The sequence below is a fragment of the Amblyraja radiata genome, chromosome 7 (assembly GCF_010909765.2).
Source record: "Amblyraja radiata isolate CabotCenter1 chromosome 7, sAmbRad1.1.pri, whole genome shotgun sequence".
In the NCBI taxonomy this organism is placed as follows: Eukaryota; Metazoa; Chordata; class Chondrichthyes; order Rajiformes; family Rajidae; genus Amblyraja; species Amblyraja radiata.
Window position 1 is genome coordinate 79,988,590 of NC_045962.1, and position 24,059 is coordinate 80,012,648.

The 24,059-nt window shown below is 47.8% G+C and overlaps 1 protein-coding gene across 1 annotated transcript in view; it reads left to right on the forward strand.

Annotated features, from left to right (window-relative positions):
* The window catches only part of LOC116975561 (contactin-associated protein-like 5), a 1,077,365-nt gene that overhangs the window by 727,801 nt on the left and 325,505 nt on the right, over nucleotides 1-24,059 (forward strand). Inside the window, exon 13 of the mRNA XM_033024848.1 lies at nucleotides 1,802-2,002. Within this exon, the coding sequence (XP_032880739.1) occupies nucleotides 1,802-2,002 (201 nt within the window). The remainder of the gene's footprint in view (nucleotides 1-1,801; nucleotides 2,003-24,059) is intronic.

The window sequence follows — 24,059 nt, forward strand, 5'->3', positions numbered from 1 at the left end:
ATTCTGATGCGATGACCTCTGGTCCCCGACTCTTCCACCAGTGGAAACATCCTCTCCACATCCACTCTATCCAGGCCATTCATTATTCGGTAAAAATAGCTAAATTCAGTGAATAGACAGGATTTTAAACTAAATTTAGGAATGGTGGATACAGAATCATTGAATGTTTTCAAAACAGAATTGGATCGACTCGAATTATTATTCCATTGTCCTATCATTGATCCTGACTACGGGTGTTGTCTGTACAGAGTTTGTATGTTCTCCCTCGTGACCTGTGAGGGTTTTCTCCGGGATCTCTGGTTTCCTCTCACACTCCAAAGACATACAGGTTTGTCGGTTAATTGGCCTGGTATAATTGCAAATTGTCCCGAGTGCATGCAGGATAGCGTTAGTTTGCATGGATCACTGATCGGCAGGGACTCAGTTTCGCATATATTTCATTCATTTGTTCTACATCTCTCTACATCACCGTCTATATCTGCCTCAGAGGGCGGTGGAGGCAGGTTCTCTGGTTGCTTTCAAGAGAGAGCTAGATAGGGCTCTTAAAAATAGCGGAGTCAGGGGATATGGGGAGAAGGCAGGAACGGGGTACTGATTGGGGATGTTCAGCCATGATCACATTGAATGGCGGTGCTGGCTTGAAGAGCCAAATGGCCTACTCCTGCACCTATTGTCTATTGTCTTGTTTCCCTTTCCCCTGACTCTCTGTCTGAAGAAGGGTCTCGACCCGAAACGTCACCAATTCCTTTTCTCCAGAGATACTGTCGGATCCGCTGAGTTACTCCAGCTTTTTGTGTCCATCTTCAGTACAAACCAGCATCTGCCGTTCCTTCCTACACAATGTATATAAAATTGTTGGTTATTAGATTTACTAGAATGTTGCCTGGGTTTTAACAACTAAGTTACAGAGATAGGTTGAATAAGTTAGGTCTTTATTCTCTGGAGCGCAGAAGGTTAAGGGGGGACTTGATAGAGGTCTTTAAAATGATGAGAGGGATAGACAGAGTTGACGTGATCAAGCTTTTCCCTTTGAGAATAGGGAAGATTCAAACAAGAGGACATGACTTCAGAATTAAGGGACAGAAGTTTAGGGGTAACATGAGGGGGAACTTCTTTACTCAGAGAGTGGTTGCGGTGTGGAATGAGCTTCCAGTGGAAGTGGTGGCGGCAGGTTCGTTGGTATCATTTAAAAATAAATTGGATAGGCATATGGATGAGAAGGGAATGGAGGGTTATGGTATGAGTGCAGGCAGGTGGGACTAAGGGAAAAAAGTTGTTCGGCACGGACTTGTAGGGCCGAGATGGCCTGTTTCCGTGCTGTAATTGTTATATGGTTATATGGTTATATGCTGTACTACATCATGAGGGGGGGGGGGGGGTGGGGAACAATGGAGGATCTGGCGTGGGGGACCGCCATGAGGGAGAGGGTGGGGGTAGGGGGGAGAACAAAAGGGGAGGGGGGGAGAAAAAAAGAGGGACCTGGTGCAGGATACTTTGTAACTCTGTCAGTGACCATTATGTGGTGACTATTGGCATACCTCTGTATGCAAGCAACGAATTTGACTGCGACTTGTTACATGTGACAATAACGTATTAATTTGTTCGTTCGCGTTCTTTCGCTCGTGTGTCAGACGACGTACAGCTCGCTGTTGGCTTCGGTCGTCGTCCAACATGGTCGCCCGACGCATCCTAGAGTTTATCGTGTGGTTGTTTCCAGGGATCGCCACAAGGAGGCATTCATCGTAGTAGATTGTTGTTGTGCCTGGCGTTTTGTTGATATATTATTTCACTCTCTCAACAGAAGAAAAAACGTGGACAGTGATTCAGCACAACAACACAGAGCTAACCCAAGTCCAGGGCTCCAGTTCGAGCAAGCCTCAGCTCGTGCACTTGAGCTACACTGCCAACCGGGAACAACTCCAGGCTATGATCAACAACATGGATTACTGTGAGCAGGAAGTATCTTACCACTGCCGAAGGTCACGCCTTTTAAACACGCCGGGTAAGTGCTGGTGAAGATAGACACAAAATTCTGGGGTAACTCAACGGGGCAGGCCGCATCTCTGGATTGAAGGTGTAGACCTTTCTTCAGACTGTGAGTCAGGGAAGATGGATGCACAGAGGTAAGGAAGTGTAAGGTGTGAAAACGAGGCAGCAAAGGAGATGAGGCTGAAGGAAGTTGTAGAACACGTCATTGTTTGCAATGAAACATACAGAGATACAGACGGCGAGAGGGCCTATAACATCGGGCTGCCATTGCGGCGACTGCGGAGGCTTCAAATAGGCCCCGACCTCGGGTGAACTAAGTGGAGGAGGACTGGACTTTTTAGTGCCTTCTCTCACAGTGGAAAATGTTGATTCTGCTGTGGGGGGACGTTCACGTTAGACTCTATAGTCTGCTGTGTCTTTTTTATTTTTTTTTATTTTATATGGATGTATGGTAATCTAATTTCTTCTCTGTAAAGCACTTTGGCTTCAACGTGATTTGATTTAAAAGTGCAATATAAATAAAAATTACTTACTTACTTACTATAAAACTTAATCAGAGTACAGTCAGACTTGTCTGAGAACGAGGTAAGGGGGAGGGATGGAGAGAGAGGGGAAGCAAGGGTTACTTGAAGTATGAGAAGTCAGCTTTCATACCGCTGGGGTGTAAGCTGCCCAAGCGAAAGAACAAGTCCCAAGCATATCAATAAACTCTAAGGTGTAAATTATAAAACTCATTAGCAACAAATGACAAAGAAATGTTTCATCTCATTCATTTATTTGTGCAAATGAAATTTGTAGCACTCATTTCCCAGTTACAACACTCAGACGAGCCTGATCTACAGTTCAGTGTGTTCAATAGATAAGTAGGGAATGCGTAGGAAGTAACTGCAGACGCTGGTTTATACCGAACATAGACGCAAAATGTTGGTGTAATTCAACGGGTCAAGCAGCATCGCTGGAGAAAAAGAATAGATAGCTTTTTGGGTTGGAACCCTTCTTCAGACTGCATAAGTAGTGTGCTTAAACCCCTGTCCCACGGTATGAGTTCATTCCAAGAGTTCTCCCGTGTTTGCCCTGATTCGAACTCGGAGATTTACGGTAATGGCCACTCGTCGGTACTCGGGGCTCTCGTGGACATTTTTCATCATGTTGAAAAATCTTCACGAGTCTTTCCGTGCGTACCTGCTGTTAGCGAGTCTTCCCGAGTACCTGCCGTTAGCGCTAAGAGACGTCCCCGAGCTCCGACGTACCCGCTACGTTCATTCTCCATGCTTACCACGAGTTTGATTTTTTTTTAATTCGGGAGAGCTCTTGGAATAAACTCGCACCGTGGGACAGGGCTATAAGGATCAGTAGGGATGATGTTTCAATCTCAGCTGCTTGCAATGAAGGTTCAATTTTATGTTGTATGTCTTTTCATCAATTCAGCTTAGTTTAGTTTAGAGATACTGCGCGGAAACAGGCCCTTCGGCCCACCGAGTTCGATCCAAACATACTAACTCTGTCACACCGGGTGACTGGCGCTTTAAGGCAGCAACTCTACCGCTGCCTATTAAGCTTTGCAACATGATGTAGAAAACAATGAGGCTTTGGGTAATAAAGATAAAATATTCAGACTGGTTTGGTGGAGTGACTGGTTTGGGAATCACTGTGATACAGAGTGACATTGTCAGGCTTAATCGATAAAGCTCCAATTTAATCCCCAAATGGTGGTGTGAAATGCAATGTAATAATGCAGCACAGGAACAAGTCTTTTGGTCCATACGACTGTGCTGAACATGACACTACATCATTCCGAATCTGACCTTTCTGTCCTGGGCCTCCACCATTGCCAGACTGAGTCCCACCGCAAATTGGAGGAACAGCACCTCATATTTTGCATGGGTAGTTTACACCCCAGCAGTATGAACATTGACTTCTCCAATTTCAGGTAGTCCTTGCTCCCTCCCTCCTTCCCCTCCCCTCCCCTTCCCAGCTCTCCCACAGCCGACTAGTCTCCACCTCTTCCTTTCTATTTCTCTCCCTGCCCTCCCCCACCCCGACATCAGTAGACTGAAGAAGGGTCCCAACCCGAAACGTCGCCTATTCTTTCTCTCCATAGATGCTGCCTCACCCGCTGAGTTTCTCCAGCATTTTTGTCTGTCTTCGATTTTCCAGCATCTGCAGTTCTTTCCTAAACATGATACTACATCAACTCTTATCTGCCTGCCTATAATCCATAATCCTTCCACCAACTAGAGAGCGGTCCTGACCTCCTACTAACCTCATTCGAGACCCTCTGGCCATCTTTAATCGGACTTTGTGTAGGAAGGAACTGTAGATGCTGGATTAAATCGAAGATAGACCAAAATGCTGGAGTAACTCAGCGGGACAGGCAGCATCTCCGGAGAGAAGGGATGGGTGACGTTTCGGATCAAAACCCTTCATATTTAATTGGACATTTCTGCACTTTATCTTGCACTAAACATTATTTCTTTTATCCTGCATCTGTCAAGTCAGGTCAGGGAGAGTTCCCTCCGCCACTGGTACCATGTAATCCCGTGCTACCTGCTCCATGGTCGGATAGTCAGCGACTAAACCGTCTCTCCCACCTGGTTTGCCAGGTGAGGAGGGGGCTGTGGACCCCCAGAGGGACCAAAAACAAGACCTGTCAAAGGGTGGATGAGCTCCTAGCGATCCAACGGCCATCCACACTTCAGTAGAAGTTGCGATCACTGTCGTACACGGCATTGTTAAGGGCCTGTCGCACTTGGCGATTTTTTTCGGCGACTGCCAGTGTTATTGACCGACCTATCAGGTCACCAAAAAATTTCCGGCGTGATGCTGCATGACGCGGCGTGATGCTGCGTTGACGCGGCGTGATGCTGCGGTGACGCGGCGTGATGCTGCATGACGCGGCGTGATGCTGCGGTGACGCGGCGTGATGCTGCGGTGACGCGGCGTGATGCTGCGGTGACGCGGCGTGATGCTGCGGTGACGCGGCGTGATGCTGCATGACGCGGCGTGATGCTGCATGAAGCGGCGTGATGCTGCGGTGACGCGGCGTGATGCTGCGGTGACGCGGCGTGATGCTGCATGACGCGGCGTGATGCTGCATGAAGCGGCGTGATGCTGCGGTGACGCGGCGTGATGCTGCATGAAGCGGCGTGATGCTGCATGACGCGGCGTGATGCTGCATGACGCGGCGTGATGCTGCGTGACGCGGCGTGATGCTGCTTGACGCGGCGTGATGCTGCGGTGAGGCGGCGTGATGCTGCATGACGCGGCGTGATGCTGCGGTGACGCGGCGTGATGCTGCGGTGAAGCGGCGTGATGCTGCATGACGCGGCGTGATGCTGCGGTGACGCGGCGTGATGCTGCATGACGCGGCGTGATGCTGCATGACGCGGCGTGATGCTGCATGACGCGGCGTGATGCTGCGGTGACGCGGCGTGATGCTGCATGACGCGGCGTGATGCTGCATGACGCGGCGTGATGCTGCGGTGACGCGGCATGACGCGGCCTGCTGAAGTATTGACGTGCGGTGTTATTTCAAGTGTCGCAACATGTTTTTTGTCGCCGCTGGATTTTGAAATGTTCAAAATCTTTTGACGACACTGATATGATGCTGGCAGTCACCGAAAAATATTACCAAGTGGGACAGGCCCTTAAGGCACCGTGCCCGTTGATGTTTTCAACGATGATGATGATGATGATGCATCTGTACACTGTACAATCGTACATAGTCTTTCCACTCACTGGCTAGCATGCAACAAAAAAGCTTTTCACTTTGCCTCGGTGCACCTCACATTTAACTAAACTAAACTAATCTATGCGATTATCCAAAAGCCTCTTAAATGCCACTATTGTACCTGCCTCAACCACCACCTGTGGCAGTATGCTCCAGACAACTAGCACTCTCTGTGTAAAAAAAACTTGCCCTGCACATCTCCTTTAAACTTTCCCCCTCTCGCCCTCTAGAATTTAATATTTCTATCCTGGCAAAAAGGTTCTGATTGTCTACCCTAGTTGCCTTTCATGACTTTATATACTCCTATCAGAAGATAGACACAAATGCTGGGGTAACTCAGTGGGACAGGCAGCATTTCCGTAGAAGGAATGGGTGATGTTTCGGGTTGAGACCCATCTTCAGGCGAAATGTCACCCATTCCTTGACCCGAATGCTCTCGACCCGAAACATCACCCATTCCTTCTGTCCAGAGATGCTGCCTGTCCCGCTGAGTTACTCCAGCATTTTGTGTCTATCTCCAGTGTAAACCAGCATCTGCTGCTCCTTCTCACGTTCTTTGATCAGATCTCCTCTCAACCTCTGGTGTTCCAGAAATATGTTCCATCAATGCGAATGAAATGTGTTTCGGAGACAGGGCAGAGTGCCACGAGGATGCTACACAATGCGATTGATGCTATCAAGCAAAGATTAACTTCTGAACACATACACCCTTCTAGCTTTGTCGAAAATCTATGAACCTGAAGGAGGTAATTCAGCTCATGCTGTCAACCATTCAAAACAAAGCTGCTCAGCCTAATCCACGCTGCCAGCACTTGGTCCATCAGTGTTTAGGCAGGTTTCCAAGTGCATATCCAAGTATGCTTTAAAACGCGATGATGATTTCTGCTTCTCTCGTCCTATCAGGCAGTAACTCCCAAACCCTAAGCACCTTGGCTGCAAAAAAACCTTCCTTCATCTCTCCTTAATTCTTTCTACTAATTACTTTAAATCCATGCCTCTTCACTTTTTAATACTTAGTTTAGTTTAGTCCAGAGATACACGGCGTAAACGGGCCCTTCGGCCCGCTGAGTCTGCGCCGACCAGCAATCCCCGTTCACTAACACCTTCCTACACACGCAATTTACAATTAAGACAATTTACAATTTTTACCGAAGCCAATTTGCATACACATCCTTCGAGTGTCGTAGGAAACCGGAGCACCCGGAAAAACCCACGCAGGTCACGGGGAGAATGTAAAAACACCATACCGGCAGCACATGTGGTCAGGATCGAACCCGGATCTCTGGTGCTGTAAGGCAGCAACTCTACCGCTGCGCCACCGTGCCATCTACTTCTTCCAAGGAATAGAGGTTCTTCATATTAATTTTATCTTATACACTCTCTCAATTGTTATCAAAGTCAAGTGCCCACTCAAACTCCACTCCATTCCGCAGCTGATCCAAACTTTAGTCATAGCTGAGATTTATATGTTTGGGGAAAAAATCTTCTGCAGAGCAATCTTTCCTTTAACAGTGACCGGAACCGACAGCATGTTAAATTAGTGCTGTATACATTCCCAGCTAAGTCTTGCACTTGCAATCTATGGCTCAGCTACTAAAGGTAAGCATTTTGTATGTCTTAGTCCCCACCTTAATTGATGTGCCTCACTATAGTTCATGTCATAGGAGCAGATTTAGGCCCTCGGGTCTGTAGGGGTTTTGTTTTTCCCTTTACTCCACAAAAGGATTCCCCTAGGTTCTAGACCTCGGAATTATGGTGGGATATGATAAAAGGTTGAATTGACCAGAGTGTGCCGATGAGAGAAAACAGAAACCAAGATGGACTCAAAGCAAGTCTAAAATTTACAGGCTTTATTAAACAATGAGAAATCGAATCTCACCAACACTACACAATGCGTGGCTAAACTTATGCTTTAAACTAAAACTATGGACGAAAACTATCGGGCACGTCGTAAAACTTACTTTAACACAAGTTACTTGCAAGCATACTCCCCCTTTGACCTTTCTCCCCTCAACCTCCTATTTCGGGAAATTCACCAGGTCACCAGGATACTCACAGCGAAGTCGATGCAGGCCCACGAGCTGTCCAGCAGAGCAGGAAGAGCAGGAAGAGAGAGAGAGTTCTGGCTTGACTTCGGCTTTTATACCTGAGCTTCCTTTGAAACCCCCAGGTGGTCCTCTGGATAGAAGGGGTTCTTTTGATGTTTCCCAGTTTCGATCTGGCATGAACAATAGGCTTCCGATGATAAGGGGTTTGCTGATGTCATGATCCCTCAGCCTGATCGTTATCATCCCCGATGGTGATTGTGCTTGTGCTGGCCTGTTTACCACCGTCTGCTGAAGCTTGGTTCCTCCCTTTGTGTATCCAAGAGAATCTCGTTATCTCCGTCTCAGCCTTCCCTGTTCACACCGTTGTGTGATGTCCAAGTCCACAGGCCAGACGGGTTTGATTCTTGATGTGTATTGGAGGGGGTTTTTTTCCGTTGCAGCCAGCAAATTTGTCTTTTAAGATATCCATGTGCTTATTCAATTTCTTCCATAATTTTGGAGGATTTGCCCAAATAACTTACATGCCCCTACGACACGTCCAGGCTCGCACGGACCGTGTCGATTGACAAAGTTAGTGGGCAATCCTCCAGCCTCAAGAGCTGTAAACACTCCTGGTGAGAAGGTGAAATTATGTACCCCGAAAGCCCCCTTAATCGCTAAACTAGGCCCTCGAAGCACATTAACTTACACTATACACCTTTTACTTTACATCAATCCCACAAACCATACAGTACCCTCACGACCATTCCCTGAAAATGCAGGGATTACAACTTATGTACAAAAACTATTGCACTAGAGTACAGACATTTTACAGTGATGGGGTGTCGTTATGGTGACGTCGGGTGGCTCGATTTACCAGCTGTTGTAATTTGGCCATCCTCCTCCGCCTTTTAAATTTGCAATTAATGCATAGCAAATACACCACAATTATCATCTGGCAGATGATCAGAACATGGGACACGATGCGGACCCATGCTGGTACTATGATCCAGGACTCCAGGTCCCACCAACTTGGAGACTTGATCTCTTCGATCTCCCTGGCGATATCCAGAGTCTTTTGTTCCAGGGAGAAGAAGTGTTTGTGTGACAACTCGACCGCCACCAGCAACTCTTTTAATTTTTCATTCACTGGGGGAATATCATACCCAAAATGGGCAACATAGTCAAATAAGTCAGTTACATTTTCTCGTACCGAGAGGTGAACCGAAGAAGGTTCCGGGATGGGTAATATTCGCTGCTGTGCCACATGGACTTCTGCCCTGGGTTTAAAGCAGAAGCTGCTGTGCGGTATCGGGCACCACAGCTGTGATCCGTGCTGATACCGCTGGGCACTTGTGGTGACACAGTACGTCCCACTGCCTATATACGCCACCTGTGGAGGGACATGGTCTGCCGCCATCGCCTCCATGGTGCAGTTTATAGGCTGTGCCCCAACAGTCCTGAACCCACACTGAGGCCTAGCCTCAGCGCCCATGTGCTGGGGACACAGGATTACCTGTGCTCCCCGGCTCCGACAACCCAAAAGGTCAATGCCTGTCACAGCTTGCTCCCTCACTATGACATAGGGCGGGACCTTCCCGTAGCGAATATGCACCCCCCCACGAACAACTCCCACGTTCTCCACTCGGTACAGAGGAGCTGGTCGTGCCGAGGTTCCCATTACCGGGATTCGTACGACCACTCCCATTATGGTGTGATTGGATTTTCCGCAATCCACCGGTACCGGGTAGGCCTCGGAGGCCACACGAAGCTGACAAGGACTCAAAGTGCTGTTATAAGGGTGTAGCGCTGCTAGGTGCTGGTTGCTTATCCAGGAGGGGACCCGACCTTGCCTCAGGTCTTCCAGGTTGCTCCTCCCCTCCCCCAACAACCACGCACCATACAGCCCACACACCTCATTCTGTGCAGCCTGATCGGACGCATTCCGGTCCTCTTTAATCAAAGCGTTTATCGTTTTTGCATGTGTCTCCAATTGTGCTATGATTTCTTTTAGATGTAGAGTCATTGCCACCTCTTCGTGCAGTCCCGATCCTACCACCGCATTTTCCTCCCCCAGAACCTTTCTTAACTGGCCCTTCAACTGATTGATCTGCAAGGCCAGTTCTACGTTGTCCATGCTATTAATAATAGATGTCCCCGTGTTAAATGCTGTAAACCCGTCATTAACCACCCCTCGTCTTTGCCTACCGGACCCCAAAGTGAAATCCCCTCCCCCGCGGTACATCTCTTCTATGTCTATGTCCCCAAAATCCAGGTTGTGGAATTTCTGGAACATGACTTTTAATTCCGTCTCGCGGGGGCACCATGCGGGTAACTGCACTTCAGTCAAATCCGACGGACTCCTCCGTGACCCCGCGACGCGCCACTCACATCCGGAGGTACATCGTTGCCATCATCCATATGGCGGGGCTACTTATCTGGAAAACAAAGCAAAACACCTCCTTGCCTCCACAGAGCAATCTGCCTAATAATGGCATTTGGGGTTTTGTTTTGTCTGTCGTGGTCTACCTTTCCACAGCACCTCCCTTTGATCCCATACTGTCTGTCCCTGTACTCCCCTGTAGCTATACAAAACCTTATATCTAATTACGCTAACTACATCTACTTACACACAAACCAATGCTATATACAACGCCACCCGTCTCCGGGTGGCCAACTCATAACTGGTCCCCGTCACGCTGGGGCCACCCCTCTGGTGGGCCCTCCCGTGCAGGCCAGAACTCCTCCTGTCGAGGGGCCTGACTGCCCCTCACCTCCCTTTGCACTACGGGGTTTTGAGTTACCCCTACGTTCCCTGTGGAGACTGGGCTCCCTCCAGCCGCACTCCGTAGTGCCCTGTTTCGGCCACTCTCCTTCCCGGCCCTCCTGTGGCCGGCCCCAGCCCTAGGTTTAATTAGGGATGGGGACCACCTTACTGGGGGTTTAGGGACCCTGTCACTCCTACGTCTGACCGGGGGTTCCCACACCAGAGGTGATACCTCCATCTCCTCTGCTTCTGCTAGTTCTGCCTCTCTTAGGCAGTCTACGGTACCTGCCTGCGGAGGGCTGGAGTCAGCCTCCTTCTCCGCTGCTTCCAGTCCTCGCCCTGGAACACAGCCGGCTACTTCAGGCTGACTACCTGTGGACTCACCTGGCTCCCCTACGGTTTCCACATCAACCCGGGTCTGTTCTTGATCTTTACCCCCATACGGTCCCTCTATCTTCTCCTGCCTGCAAATGGCTGCTGAGGCAGCCTTTAAAATGGGATCTTGTGCCTGGACCATGGTCAGGTCCGGGGCCAAAACCACTCCCGCACTCTCCTTTTCGCGAGGCTGCTCCCTGGCTGCAGCTACCTGTCCTTCCTCATGGGGATCCCATGCTTTCCCACTCCTGGCTCCTTCCCTGGCCAAGCAATCCGCCCTCTGATTTCCCTCGCCTCGTGGACTATAGGGCGCCCTACTAGATAGAGGTGATGTACGGGGGTTGTCCGTGTGGACAATGCTACTGGAAGCACCAATGTCCAGCAGATAACTCCCGACCACATCCTGGACCTCCATCTTGACCCAGGGTCTCCCACATGGGCTACACTCTAACGGGCATAGGAATGTGGGCTGTTTCGCTGGCAGTCATAAAGGTGCCGGGGGTACGGATACGGGCGCACCCTGGCCAGTTGCCATGGCTACCTGTCCAGACCCTCCCGCCTTTGACTGCAAATAGGTCAATAGATCACTTAAATCTATTGTTACCTCCGGGGCTGGGTCGGCTGTTACCGGGGTCCTACCCCCCACTGCTCTACTTAGGTTTCTGCACTCCCTCTTGTAGTGCCCGGGCTTCCCACACCCGTAGCACACCAGCCTCATCTCGGAAGAGGTCTGGCTGCCTTCCTGTTTCCACTGCCTCCTTTTGGGGGGTGCCGGTACTATTTCGTGTACCTTGCCCTTAAAGGGCTCCTCCTCACTTCTCACCCCATTGCGATACGCAAGGGTGAGCTTCCTGATCACCTCCGCCTCGTTAAGGTTTGGGTCAGCTGGGTCGAACCAGTGCTCGGCCCTTGCCCTAACTCGCGGGAGGCAATTCGCCACCAGAGTCTTCAGCCAGTGAGCTGTTCTCCCATCTAAATTCTGCCTATCTAAAGGCATCCCACACGCTCCCTCATACACTGCCCACAGCCTGTCTGCGAACATGTCCGGGGACTCAGCTACCTGCTGCTCCGTCTCCCCCACCCTGGTGAAAGGACTACCCTGATTCAACCCCATGGCCTCCAGAACCGCTGTCTGTGCCGCTACCCATGTTTCAGGTCTTCCCCCTTCCCTGGAGGTCACCGCCTTGCATAGGTATGAATCTAGGGTCATCAGTAGCAGCTTTACCCGTTCTACCTCATCGCAATCGTTTATGTCGGCTGCCTGCTGCACCTCCATAAAATGCAATGACGGGTCTCCTGCCCTGGTTAACTTGGGAACCTGAGCCACCATCCCCCTCAGCACATGTGCCCCATGGGGAATGATGATATCACTCTCTATGGGCCCCCTATCTGCCTGCCCTACCGGGGGACCATATTTCCTTTGCCGTGCCGGGCACATCTGCCCTACTCTGGGCTGTTGCCCCTTTACCCCTGGCTCTCCCACCATGATCGGTAACCCCACCACCTCGTGGTGTGCTACACATGGCGCGGAAGCCGCTAACTGAGGGTGCTCTCCCGCCCCTCCTTGGGCCTGTCCCTCCCCGGACAACCCGAACCCCACCTGCCGACCCGGACCTATCCCCGGCGCCTCAGGAGGCGGTCTATTCCCCTTTGCCACTGGGGAATCATCTGCTGAGGGAAGCCCTCTGCCCCCGGGGGACCCCCCTGGTCCTACCAGGTGAACCCGTCCCCTAGTCTTGGACAGAGTCTCCTCCAGCTGCGCTATCCTCGCCTGGCAAGGCCCGTGATCACTATTGCCTAGCTCGCTACGGGCCACCCTGTATGCTGCTTGTATATCCTGGAACTTTCCCTCCAGCTCCCTGCACTTCTGTGTACTCTGAGCCAGGAGTTCCTGGGCGTTCCTTTCCCTCTCCTTTGCCTCTACCACCTGGCATTGGAGGAATTCCTGGGCATTTCTGTGGGACTCCCTCGCCTGCAAGATACACTGCCTGGCTTTACTGCATTCCTCAGATAGCCCTTCCCCTTCTCTAGCGCTTTCTTCAGCGCTGGCCCTAGCTTCTCTCTGTTGCTCTTCCAGTCTATCTATCTGTCTCTGCATATTGGCTACCTGCTGTGATAGGCACGCTAGCCAAACTGCCTTTTCCTGCCCTTTATTATACAGTTTGCTTTCCGTCCATTGAGCTGCAGCTTCTGCGGGCTGCTCAGCTCTCAACAGTGCTATCACCCATTGTTTGGTGAGATTGATCTTTTTAAACAGATAAGAGGAGATTCTCTCCTCCATCTTGCTACGTTCTCTCACCCCCTCTGACAAATCACATATCCCAAACCACCGAGGTCCTGTCATGGTCGCCATTCTGTAGGGGTTTTGTTTTTCCCTTTACTCCACAAAAGGATTCCCCTAGGTTCTAGACCTCGGAATTATGGTGGGATATGATAAAAGGTTGAATTGACCAGAGTGTGCCGATGAGAGAAAACAGAAACCAAGATGGACTCAAAGCAAGTCTAAAATTTACAGGCTTTATTAAACAATGAGAAATCGAATCTCACCAACACTACACAATGCGTGGCTAAACTTATGCTTTAAACTAAAACTATGGACGAAAACTATCGGGCACGTCGTAAAACTTACTTTAACACAAGTTACTTGCAAGCATACTCCCCCTTGACCTTTCTCCCCTCAACCTCCTATTTCGGGAAATTCACCAGGTCACCAGGATACTCACAGCGAAGTCGATGCAGGCCCACGAGCTGTCCAGCAGAGCAGGAAGAGCAGGAAGAGAGAGAGAGTTCTGGCTTGACTTCGGCTTTTATACCTGAGCTTCCTTTGAAACCCCCAGGTGGTCCTCTGGATAGAAGGGGTTCTTTTGATGTTTCCCAGTTTCGATCTGGCATGAACAATAGGCTTCCGATGATAAGGGGTTTGCTGATGTCATGATCCCTCAGCCTGATCGTTATCATCCCCGATGGTGATTGTGCTTGTGCTGGCCTGTTTACCACCGTCTGCTGAGGCTTGGTTCCTCCCTTTGTGTATCCAAGAGAATCTCGTTATCTCCGTCTCAGCCTTTCCTGTTCACACCGTTGTGTGATGTCCAAGTCCACAGGCCAGACGGGTTTGATTCTTGATGTGTATTGGGGGGGTTTTTCCGTTGCAGCCAGCAAATTTGTCTTTTAAGATATCCATGTGCTTATTCAATTTCTTCCATAATTTTGGAGGATTTGCCCAAATAACTTACAGGTCTACTCCGCCATTCAATCATGGCAGATCAACTTTTCCCTCTCAACCCCATTCTTCTGCCTTTCCCCATAACACCTAACACTAGCACTAATCAAGACTCTATGAAGAACCGCTTCGAAAAATATCCATTGACGGCCTCCACAGCGATCAGTGGCAATGAATTCCACAGATTCACCACCTTCTGACTAAAGACATTTCTCATCATCTCCTTTTTATTAGGTTTAGTTATTCCATGGTTCTTTCCAAGGCAGCCAACATCATCAAAGACCCGCACCACCCTGACCACACACTCATTTCACGATTGCCATCAGGAAGAAAGTACAGGAGCCTGAAAACTGTAACGTCCAGGTTCAGGAACAGCTTCTTCCCTACAGCCATCAGGCTATTAAACTCGACAACAAATAACTCTGAACTACAATAGAATTATTATTATTATTGCACTATATTTGGTATTTATTGAGTATGTGTGCATGCAAATACACACTGAACTTTTTTTTTCTCCCGTTATGTACTATGTTTACATATTCTGTTGTGCTGCAGCAAGTAAGAATTTCATTGTCCTATCTGGGACATATGACAATAAAACACTCTTGACTCCAATCCTCTTCTTATTGTATGTTCCCCCACCTCGTTGCACTTCCCCAAATAGATTACTGTAGACTTCTCCGCATTAAATTCTATTTGTCAGTATACCGCCTGGCTAAATTTCTGCGATATTAATAAAACTCTCCAGTCACAAATATATAACCAGCAACGATAACCCTTTGCATTTTGGCAGTGACACGATACTGGCTACAATTTGCCTGTTTCTCTGCCATTACCTGTTTGACCGGTCTTCTTCGGTCCCATAGGTCCTTCTCACAGACCCTTAAGACAATGACAAATATACTCTACCCTCTTTGCTATTGTCTCAATAAACTCCAATCAAGTTTCTCCCCGTTAATGTGTGGATTTCCCCGTGGTCCTTGTAGTTTCGTCACGCATCCCAAAGATGTGTGGCTTGGTCCGTTAATCAGCTGCTGTACATTGCCCTGCCTGTGAAGGCAAACAGTACAAGCTGGAGGGAGTTATTGACAATGTGTTGAGAATATAGAGGCATCGAAACATAGAAATTTGGTGCAAGGGGTAGGCCATTCGGCCCTTCGAACCAGCACCGCCATTCAATATGATCATGGCTGATCACCCAGAATCAGTGCCCCGTTCCTGCCTTCTCCAAACATGTTCCTTGATTCCGTTAGCCCTAAGAGCTTTATCCAACTCTCTCTTGAATATATCAGGATATAAAAGGATTTGTGGAAATGGCTGGTTGAATGCATGGACATGATGGGCTGAAGGGCCGGTTTCTACACTGTGTCCCTCTACGACTCTGGGTGGTACGGTTGTTGCTACCTTACAGCACCGGAGACCCTGGTTCATTCCTGACTACGGATGCTGCCTGTATGGAGTTTGCTCGTTCTCCCAGTGACTGCCTGGGTTTCCACCGGATTCTCAGTTTTCTCTCACATCCCAAAGACAAGCAGATTTGTGGAATCTGCAGAAATGGCCTTTGTTAAATTGCCCTTAGTGTGTAGGGTGTGGATGGGAAAGTGGCATAACAAAGAACTAATGTAAAAGGGTCATCAATGGTTGACATGGACTCGATGGGCCAAAGGGCCTTCCATGGCTTGCAATCAGATTCTCAAATAGTCAGATCCCAAACAGATCTTTGAAGATACACAAAAATGCTGGAGAAACTCAGCGGGTGCAGCAGCATCTATGGAGCGAAGGAAATAGGTAACGTTTCAGGCCGAAACGTTGCCTATTTCCTTCGCTCCATAGATGCTGCTGCACCCGCTGAGTTTCTCCAGCATTTTTGTGTACCTTCGATTTTCCAGCATCTGCAGTTCCTTCTTGAACACGAGATCTTTGAAGATGATTGCTAATTGGGGACACGGTGGCGCAGCAGTAGAGTTGCATCCTTACAGCACCAGAGACCTGGGTTCGATCCTGACTATGGGTGCTGCCTGAACGGAGTTTGCTCGTTCTCCCCGTGACCTGCGTGGGTTTCCTCCAGGTACTCTGGTTTCCTCCCACATTCCAAAGACATGCAGGTTTCTCGAGCACTTGGCTTCTGTAAATTGTCCCTAGTGTGTAGGATAGTGTGAGTGTACGGGGTGATTGTCAGTCGGCACGGACGCGGTGGGCCGAAGAGCCTGTTTCCATGCTGTGTCTCTAAACTAAACTAAACTGAATTAACCTTTGCTCTTCTAAATGAATGTTTATAGCAAATATGTCCTGATTTATCCGTAGAAGAAAATGGTGTCACTATTTCGGAGAGAAAAACGTAAAAACCGTGTAACAGTGAAAAAATATATAACAATATCTACACTCTGTTCGCATTAACCAACCTGATCTCCCGGTGGCTCAGTACTTCAACTCCCCCTCCCATTCCAAATCTGACCATTCTGTCCTGGGCCTCCTCCATGGCCAGAGTGAGTCCCACCGTAAATTGGAGGAGCAGCACCTCATATTTCTCTTGGGTAGTTTACACCCTGGCGATATGAACATTGACTTCTCCAATTTCAGGTAGTCCTTGCTTTCTCCCTCCTTCCCCTCCCCTTCCCAGCTCTCCCACGGCCTACTGTCTCCGCCTCTTCCTTTCTTCACCCCCCCCCCCCCCACCCCAACATCGGTCTGAAGAAGGGTCTCGACCCAAAACATCACCCATTCCTTTGCTCCATAGATGCTGCCTCACCCGCTGAGATTCTCCATCTTTTTGTCTACTAACAATATCTACAGATTATTCAACTACCACAGGAATAAAGTTGATAAGGAAAGAATGGGATGTTTGTGCTGTATGGTTTTCACTTACATATTTTTCCATCCTGATAAATCACATCAATGTTTATCCGGCATAATTCTACCCAATTTAAATGCTCTGTAGATCGCTCCGTATCCTAAAACCTCTCAAATATGCATTGTTAAGACAGGCAGACTATTTTATAAAAGAATGTGAGTGAATGGTTTTGAAATACATCTTAACAAGCCAAACCTTCTGGAATTTGATGAACTATTCAGGTACTTCCAATTTGCTGACCCGACCATCTATTAATTTGGCCTCATTATTAACACGCAATCTACTTTGCTTATTTTCAAAATTGCTTTTGTGATAAATCAATTTTTTGCATTAAGTTCCCAATTTGCCGTGTTATTTCCCATGTTTAATTCAAATTATTGGCTAATTCGATTTCTTCAGCAGAAACAGATGTCACCGTGTCATTGCAAGATTGCATTTTACTCCAACAGCTGAAGCTTACTAACCACATTCTTCACCTGTCAGTTTTAATGAGGACGCTGGGAAGCTGTGCATCTCCACTGTAATAACAGTAGCAGGGGCAAGGACTACCAAGGTGCCGCGATCAGCGAACACAATCGAGGCGGTAGAGCTGCTTCCTTGCGGAGCCAGAGACCCGGGTTTTAATCCTGTCCACGGGTATTGTCTGCGCGTAGTTTGTGCGTCCTCCCTGTGACCTGCGTGGGTTCTCTCTGGGGTTAGTTTAGGTAAGGTGGGGTTAGGTTAGGTAAGGGGGAGGTGCAGCAAGACCTGGGAGTCCTTGTACTGAAAGTTGGCTTACAGGTACAGCAGGCAGTGAAGAAAGCTAATGGAATGTTGGCCTTCAGAACAAGAGGATTTCAGGATAGGAGTAAAGAGGTTCTTCTGCAGTTGTATAGGGCTCTGGAGTATTGTGTACAGTTTTGGCCTAATTTGAGGAAGGACATCCTTGTGATTGAGGCAGTGCAGCGTAGGTTCACGAGATTGATCCCTGGGATGGTGGGACTGTCATCTGAGGATAGATTGAAAATACTAGGCTTGTATTCACTGGAGTTTAGAAGGATGAGGGGGATCTTATAGAAACTTATAAAAGGACTGGACAAGCTAGATGCAGGAAAAATGTTCCCAATGTTGGGCGAGTCCAGTACCAGGGGCCACAGTCTTAGAATAAAGGGGAGGTCATTTAAGACTGAGATGAGAAAAACTTTTTCACCCAGAGAGTTGTGAATTTATGGAATTCTCTGCCACAGAGGGCAGTGGAGGCCAAGTCACTGGATGGATTTAAGAGAGCGTTAGATAGAGCTCTAGGGGCTAGTGGAGTCAAGGGATATGGGGAGAAGGCAGGCACAGGTTATTGATAGGGGACGATCAGCCATGATCACAATGAATGGCGGTGCTGGCTCGACGGGCCGAATGGCCTCCTCCTGCACCTATTTTCTATGTTTCTATGTTTCTATGCTTCTCCGGGAGCTGCGGTTTCATCCCACACTCCAAAGACATGCAGGTCCGGAGGCTGATTGGCTTCAGTAAAACCGTAAATAGTCCCTAGCGTGTGTAGGATCGTGTTAGTGTGCGGGGATCGCTGCTCAGCGGGGTCTCGGTGGGCCGAAAGGCCTGTTTCCGTGCAGTATCTCTAAACTAAACTGAACTAAACTAAATCAGCTGACTTACAAGACTGATCGATAACTGGATATCGGAGCTCAGTTCTATCCTTTCAATGCAGTTCAGGTCAAATTGCATGCTGGAGAGGTCCAGTCTCACCTCGGTCACTCCCTCTTCTCCCCTCTCCCATCAGGCAAGAGGTACAGAAGTGTGAAAGCGCACACCTCCAGATTTCGGGACAGTTTCTTCCCAGCTCTTATCAGGCAACTGAATCATCCTGTCATCAACTGGCGAGAAGTTCCTGACCTCCCATCTACCTCATTGGAGACTCTCAGAATATGTTTAAAATATCCTTTATCTTGCACTAAATGTTATTCCCTTATCCTCTGTGCCTACACTGTGGACGGCATTACATTTTTACATGAAAAAATCGGAGAGGCAAATTAAGGCAGCCGGTGCAATTCTAAAAGGGATGCTGGAGTAGGAGTGACTAGTAGTATAACACTTTTCTTTATTAACCAAAGCACAGAACATAAGAACACAGGAGGCAATGCAACAAATGTTCATGATGCTAATTAGTCCATGGGCACATACCCATTGTTGGAAGATGTAATTTTGCTGGATAGCTCGTTTATGACTAGTATTGACATGATGGGCTGAACGGTCTCCTTCATAGAACATTGAAGGAGTCTCTGTGCTGTATCTCTAAACTAAACTAACCTAAACAAACAATAACACAATTCATTATCAGTATTACTGGTTAACCAGACTATAATGGTGCAAGTTGATGCTAGGTCCATTGGAAATTGGTGCTGAGCTAGGGTTATGATTACGGTCGTGAAGGTGGATCAAGAACCTGATTTTTTTTTTTGGCTTAGTTTAGTTTGGAGATACAGCACGGAAACAGGCCCTTCAGCCCACTGGGTCCGCCCCGACCAGTGATCCCCGCGCATGAACACCATCCTACACCCACCAGGGACCATTTTTACATATACCAAGCCAATTAACCTACAAACCTGTACGTCTTTGGAGTGTGGGAGGAAGATCTCGGAGAAAACCCACGCAGGTCACGGGTAGAACGTACAAACTCCGTACAGACATAACCCATAGTCAGGATCGAACCCGCGTCTCCGGCGCTGCATTCGCTGGAAGGCAGCAACTCTACCACTGCTCCACTGTGACCGCCCATAGTTGATAGGAAGAAGCTGGTCTTGAGCATGGAGGTAATGGCCAATGGTAACGGTGAGATGGGGCACGGCCAGAATAGTGTGGATCTTTGATAACATTAACTTTGATGATTCAGCTTTTTCAGCTTTTTAAGAAGTAGGATACTAATATCACAATGCTGGCAGTGTTGCATCAATTTCTTGCTCTTTCTGCAAGTGGGGCCGGGAGGTTCTACTGCAGTTGTACAGGGTCTTGGTGAGACCACACCTGGAGTATTGCGTACAGTTTTGGTTTCCTAATCTGAGGAAATACATTCTTGCCATAGAGGGAGTACAGAGAAGGTTCACCAGACTGATTCCTGGGATGTCAGAACTTTCATATGAAGAAAGACTGGATAGACTCGGCTTGTACTCGCTAGATTTTAGAAGATTCAGGGGGGATCTTATGGAAACTTACAAAATTCTTAAGGGGTTGGACAGGCTAGATGCAGGAAGATTGTTCCCGATGTTGGGGAAGTGCAGAACAAGGGGTCACAGTTTAAGGATAAGGGAGAAATCTTTTAGGACCGAGATGAGGAAAACATTTTTCACACAGAGAGTGGTGAATCTCTGGAATTCTCTGCCACAGAAGGTAGTTGAGGCCAGTTCATTGGCTATATTTAACAGGGAATTAGATGTGGCCCTTGTGACTAAAGGGATCAGGGGGTATGGAGAGAAAGCAGGTACAGGATACTGAGTTGGATGATCAGCCATGATCATATTGAATGGCGGTGTAGGCTCGAAGGGCCGAATGGCCTACTCCTGCACCTATTTTCTATGTTTCTATGACAGGAAAATGTTTGCATCCAATTCAAATTTAAATAACAATAAAATAATGTATTGTCAGTCATGCGAGTGGAAGAATTGATTTTGGCCAGGATGGTATAGAAACATAGAAACATAGAAATTACGTGCAGGAGTAGGCCATTCGGCCCTTCGAGCCTGCACCGCCATTCAATATGATCATGGCTGATCATCCAACTCAGTATCCCGTACCTGCCTTCTCTCCATACCCTCTGATCCCCTTAGCCACAAGGGCCACATCTAACTCCCTCTTAAATATAGCCAATGAACTGGCCTCGACTACCCTCTGTGGCAGAGAGTTCCAGAGATTCACCACTCTCTGTGTGAAAAAGTTCTTCTCATCTCGGTTTTAAAGGATTTCCCCCTTATACTTAAGCTGTGACCCCTTGTCCTGGACTTCCCCAACATTGGGAGCAATCTTCCTGCATCTATCCTGTCCAACCCCTTAAGAATTTTGTAAGTTTCTATAAGATCCCCTCTCAATCTCCTAAATTCTAGAGAGTATAAACCAAGTCTATCCAGTCTTTCTTCATAAGACAGTCCTGACATCCCAGGAATCAGTCTGGTGAACCTTCTCTGCACTCCCTCTATGGCAATAATATCCTTCCTCAGATTTGGAGACCAAAACTGTACGCAATACTCCAGGTGTGGTCTCACCAAGACCCTGTACAACTGCAGTAGAACCTCCCTGCTCCTATACTCAAATCCTTTTGCTATGAAAGCTAACATACCATTCGCTTTCTTCACTGCCTGCTGCACCTGCATGCCTACTTTCAATGACTGGTGTACCATGACACCCAGGTCTCGCTGCATCTCCCCTTTTCCTTGTCGGCCGCCATTTAGATAATAGTCTGCTTTCCTGTTTTTGCCACCAAAATGGATAACCTCACATTTATCCACATTATACTGCATCAGCCAAACATTTGCCCACTCACCCAGCCTATCCAAGTCACCTTGCAGTCTCCTAGCATCCTCCTCACAGCTAACCCTGCCCCCCAGCTTAGTGTCATCCGCAAACTTGGAGATATTGCCTTCAATTCCCTCATCCAGATCATTAATATATATTATAAATAGCTGGGGTCCCAGCACTGAGCCTTGCGGTACCCCACTAGTCACTGCCTGCCATTGTGAAAAGGACCCGTTTACTCCTACTCTTTGCTTCCTGTTTGCCAGCCAGTTCTCTATCCACATCAATACTGAACCCCCAATGCCGTGTGCTTTAAGTTTGTATACTAATCTCTTATGTGGGACCTTGTCGAAAGCCTTCTGGAAGTCCAGATACACCACATCCACTGGTTCTCCCCTATCCACGCTACTAGTTACATCCTCGAAGAATTCTATAAGATTCGTCAAACATGATTTACCTTTTGTAAATCCATGCTGACTTTGTCCAATGATTTCACCACTTTCCAAATGTGCTGCTATCCCATCTTTAATAACTGACTCTAGCAGTTTCCCCACTACCGATGTTAGACTAACTGGTCTGTAATTCCCCGTTTTCTCTCTCCCCCCTTCTTAAAAAGTGGGGTTACGTTTGCTACCCGCCAATCCTCAGGAACTACTCCAGAATCTAAAGAGTTTTGAAAGATTATTACTAATGCATCCACTATTTCTGGAGCTACTTCCTTAAGTACTCTGGGATGCAGCCTATCTGGCCCTGGGTATTTATCGGCCTTTAATCCATTCAATTTACCCAACACCACTTCCTGGCTAACCTGGATTTCACTCAATTCCTCCAACTCCTTTGACCCACGGTCCCCTGCTATTTCCGGCAGATTATTTATGTCTTCCTTAGTGAAGACGGAACCAAAGTAGTTATTCAATTGGTCCGCCATATCCTTGTTCCCCATGATCAACTCACCTGTTTCTGACTGCAAGGTACCTACATTTGTTTTAACTAATCTCTTTCTTTTCACATATCTATAAAAACTTTTGCAGTCAGTTTTTATGTTCCCTGCCAGTTTTCTTTCATAATCTATTTTTCCTTTCCTAATTAAGCCCTTTGTCCTCCTCTGCTGGTCTCTGAATTTCTCCCAGTCCTCCGGTATGCTGCTTTTTCTGGCTAATTTGTACGCATCATCCTTCGCTTTGATACTATCCCTGATTTCCCTTGTTATCCACGGATGCACTACCTTCCCTGATTTATTCTTTTGCCAAACTGGGATGAACAATTATTGTAGTTCATCCATGCAGTCTTTAAATGTCTTCCATTGCATATCCACCGTCAACCCTTTTAGAATTAATTGCCAGTCAATCTTGGCCAATTCACGTCTCATACCCTCAAAGTTACCTTTCTTTAAGTTCAGAACCATTGTTTCTGAATTAACAATGTCACTCTCCATCCTAATGAAGAACTCAACCATATTATGGTCACTCTTGCCCAAGGGGGCACGTACAACAAGACTGCTAACTAACCCTTCCTCATTACTCAATACCCAGTCTAAAATAGCCTGCTCTCTCGTTGGTTCCTCTACATGTTGATTTAGATAACTATCCCGCATACATTCCAAGAAATCCTCTTCCTCAGCACCCCTGCCAATTTGATTCACCCAATCTATATGTAGATTGAAGTCACCCATTATAACGGTTTTGCCTTTGTCGCACGCATTTCTAATTTCCTGTTTGATACCATCTCCAACTTCACTACTACTGTTAGGTGGCCTGTACACAACACCCACCAGCGTTTTCTGCCCCTTAGTGTTTCGCAGCTCTACCCATACCGATTCCACATCCTCCAAACTAATGTCCTTCCTTTCCATTGCGTTAATCTCCTCTCTAATCAGCAACGCTACCCCACCTCCTTTTCCTTTCTCTCTATCCTTCCTGAATATTGAATATCCCTGGATGTTCAGCTCCCAGCCTTGGTCACCCTGGAGCCATGTCTCCGTGATCCCAACTATATCATAGTCATTAATAGCTATCTGCACATTCAACTCATCCACCTTATTACGAATGCTCCTTGCATTGAGACACAAAGCCTTCAGGCTTGTTTTTACAACACTCTTACCCCTTATACAATTATGTTGAAAAGTGGCCCTTTCTGATTTTTGCCCTGGTTTTGTCTGCCTGCCACTTTTACTTTTCACCTTGCTACCTATTGCTTCTACCCTCATTTTACACCCCTCTGTCTCTACGCTCACACATTTAAGAAACCCTTTCCCTTTAACTCCATCCTCCACTATCCCATTCGACACCCCACCCCCCTTATTCAGTTTAAAACCACCCGTGTAGCAGTGGCAAACCTGCCTGCCAGAATGCTGGTCCCCCACCTGTTAAGATGCAATCCGTCCCTTTTGTACAGTTCCCCCTTACCCCAAAACAGATCCCAGTGATCTAAGAATCTAAATCCCTGCCCCGTGCACCAGTTCCTCAGCCACACGTTCAGGTCCCGTATCTCCCTGTTCCTGCTCTCGCCAGCACGAGGAACTGGAAGCAAACCGGAGATAACAACCCTGGAGGTCCTGCTTTTCAGCATTTTTCCGAGCTCTCTAAAGCCACGCTGCAGAATATTCA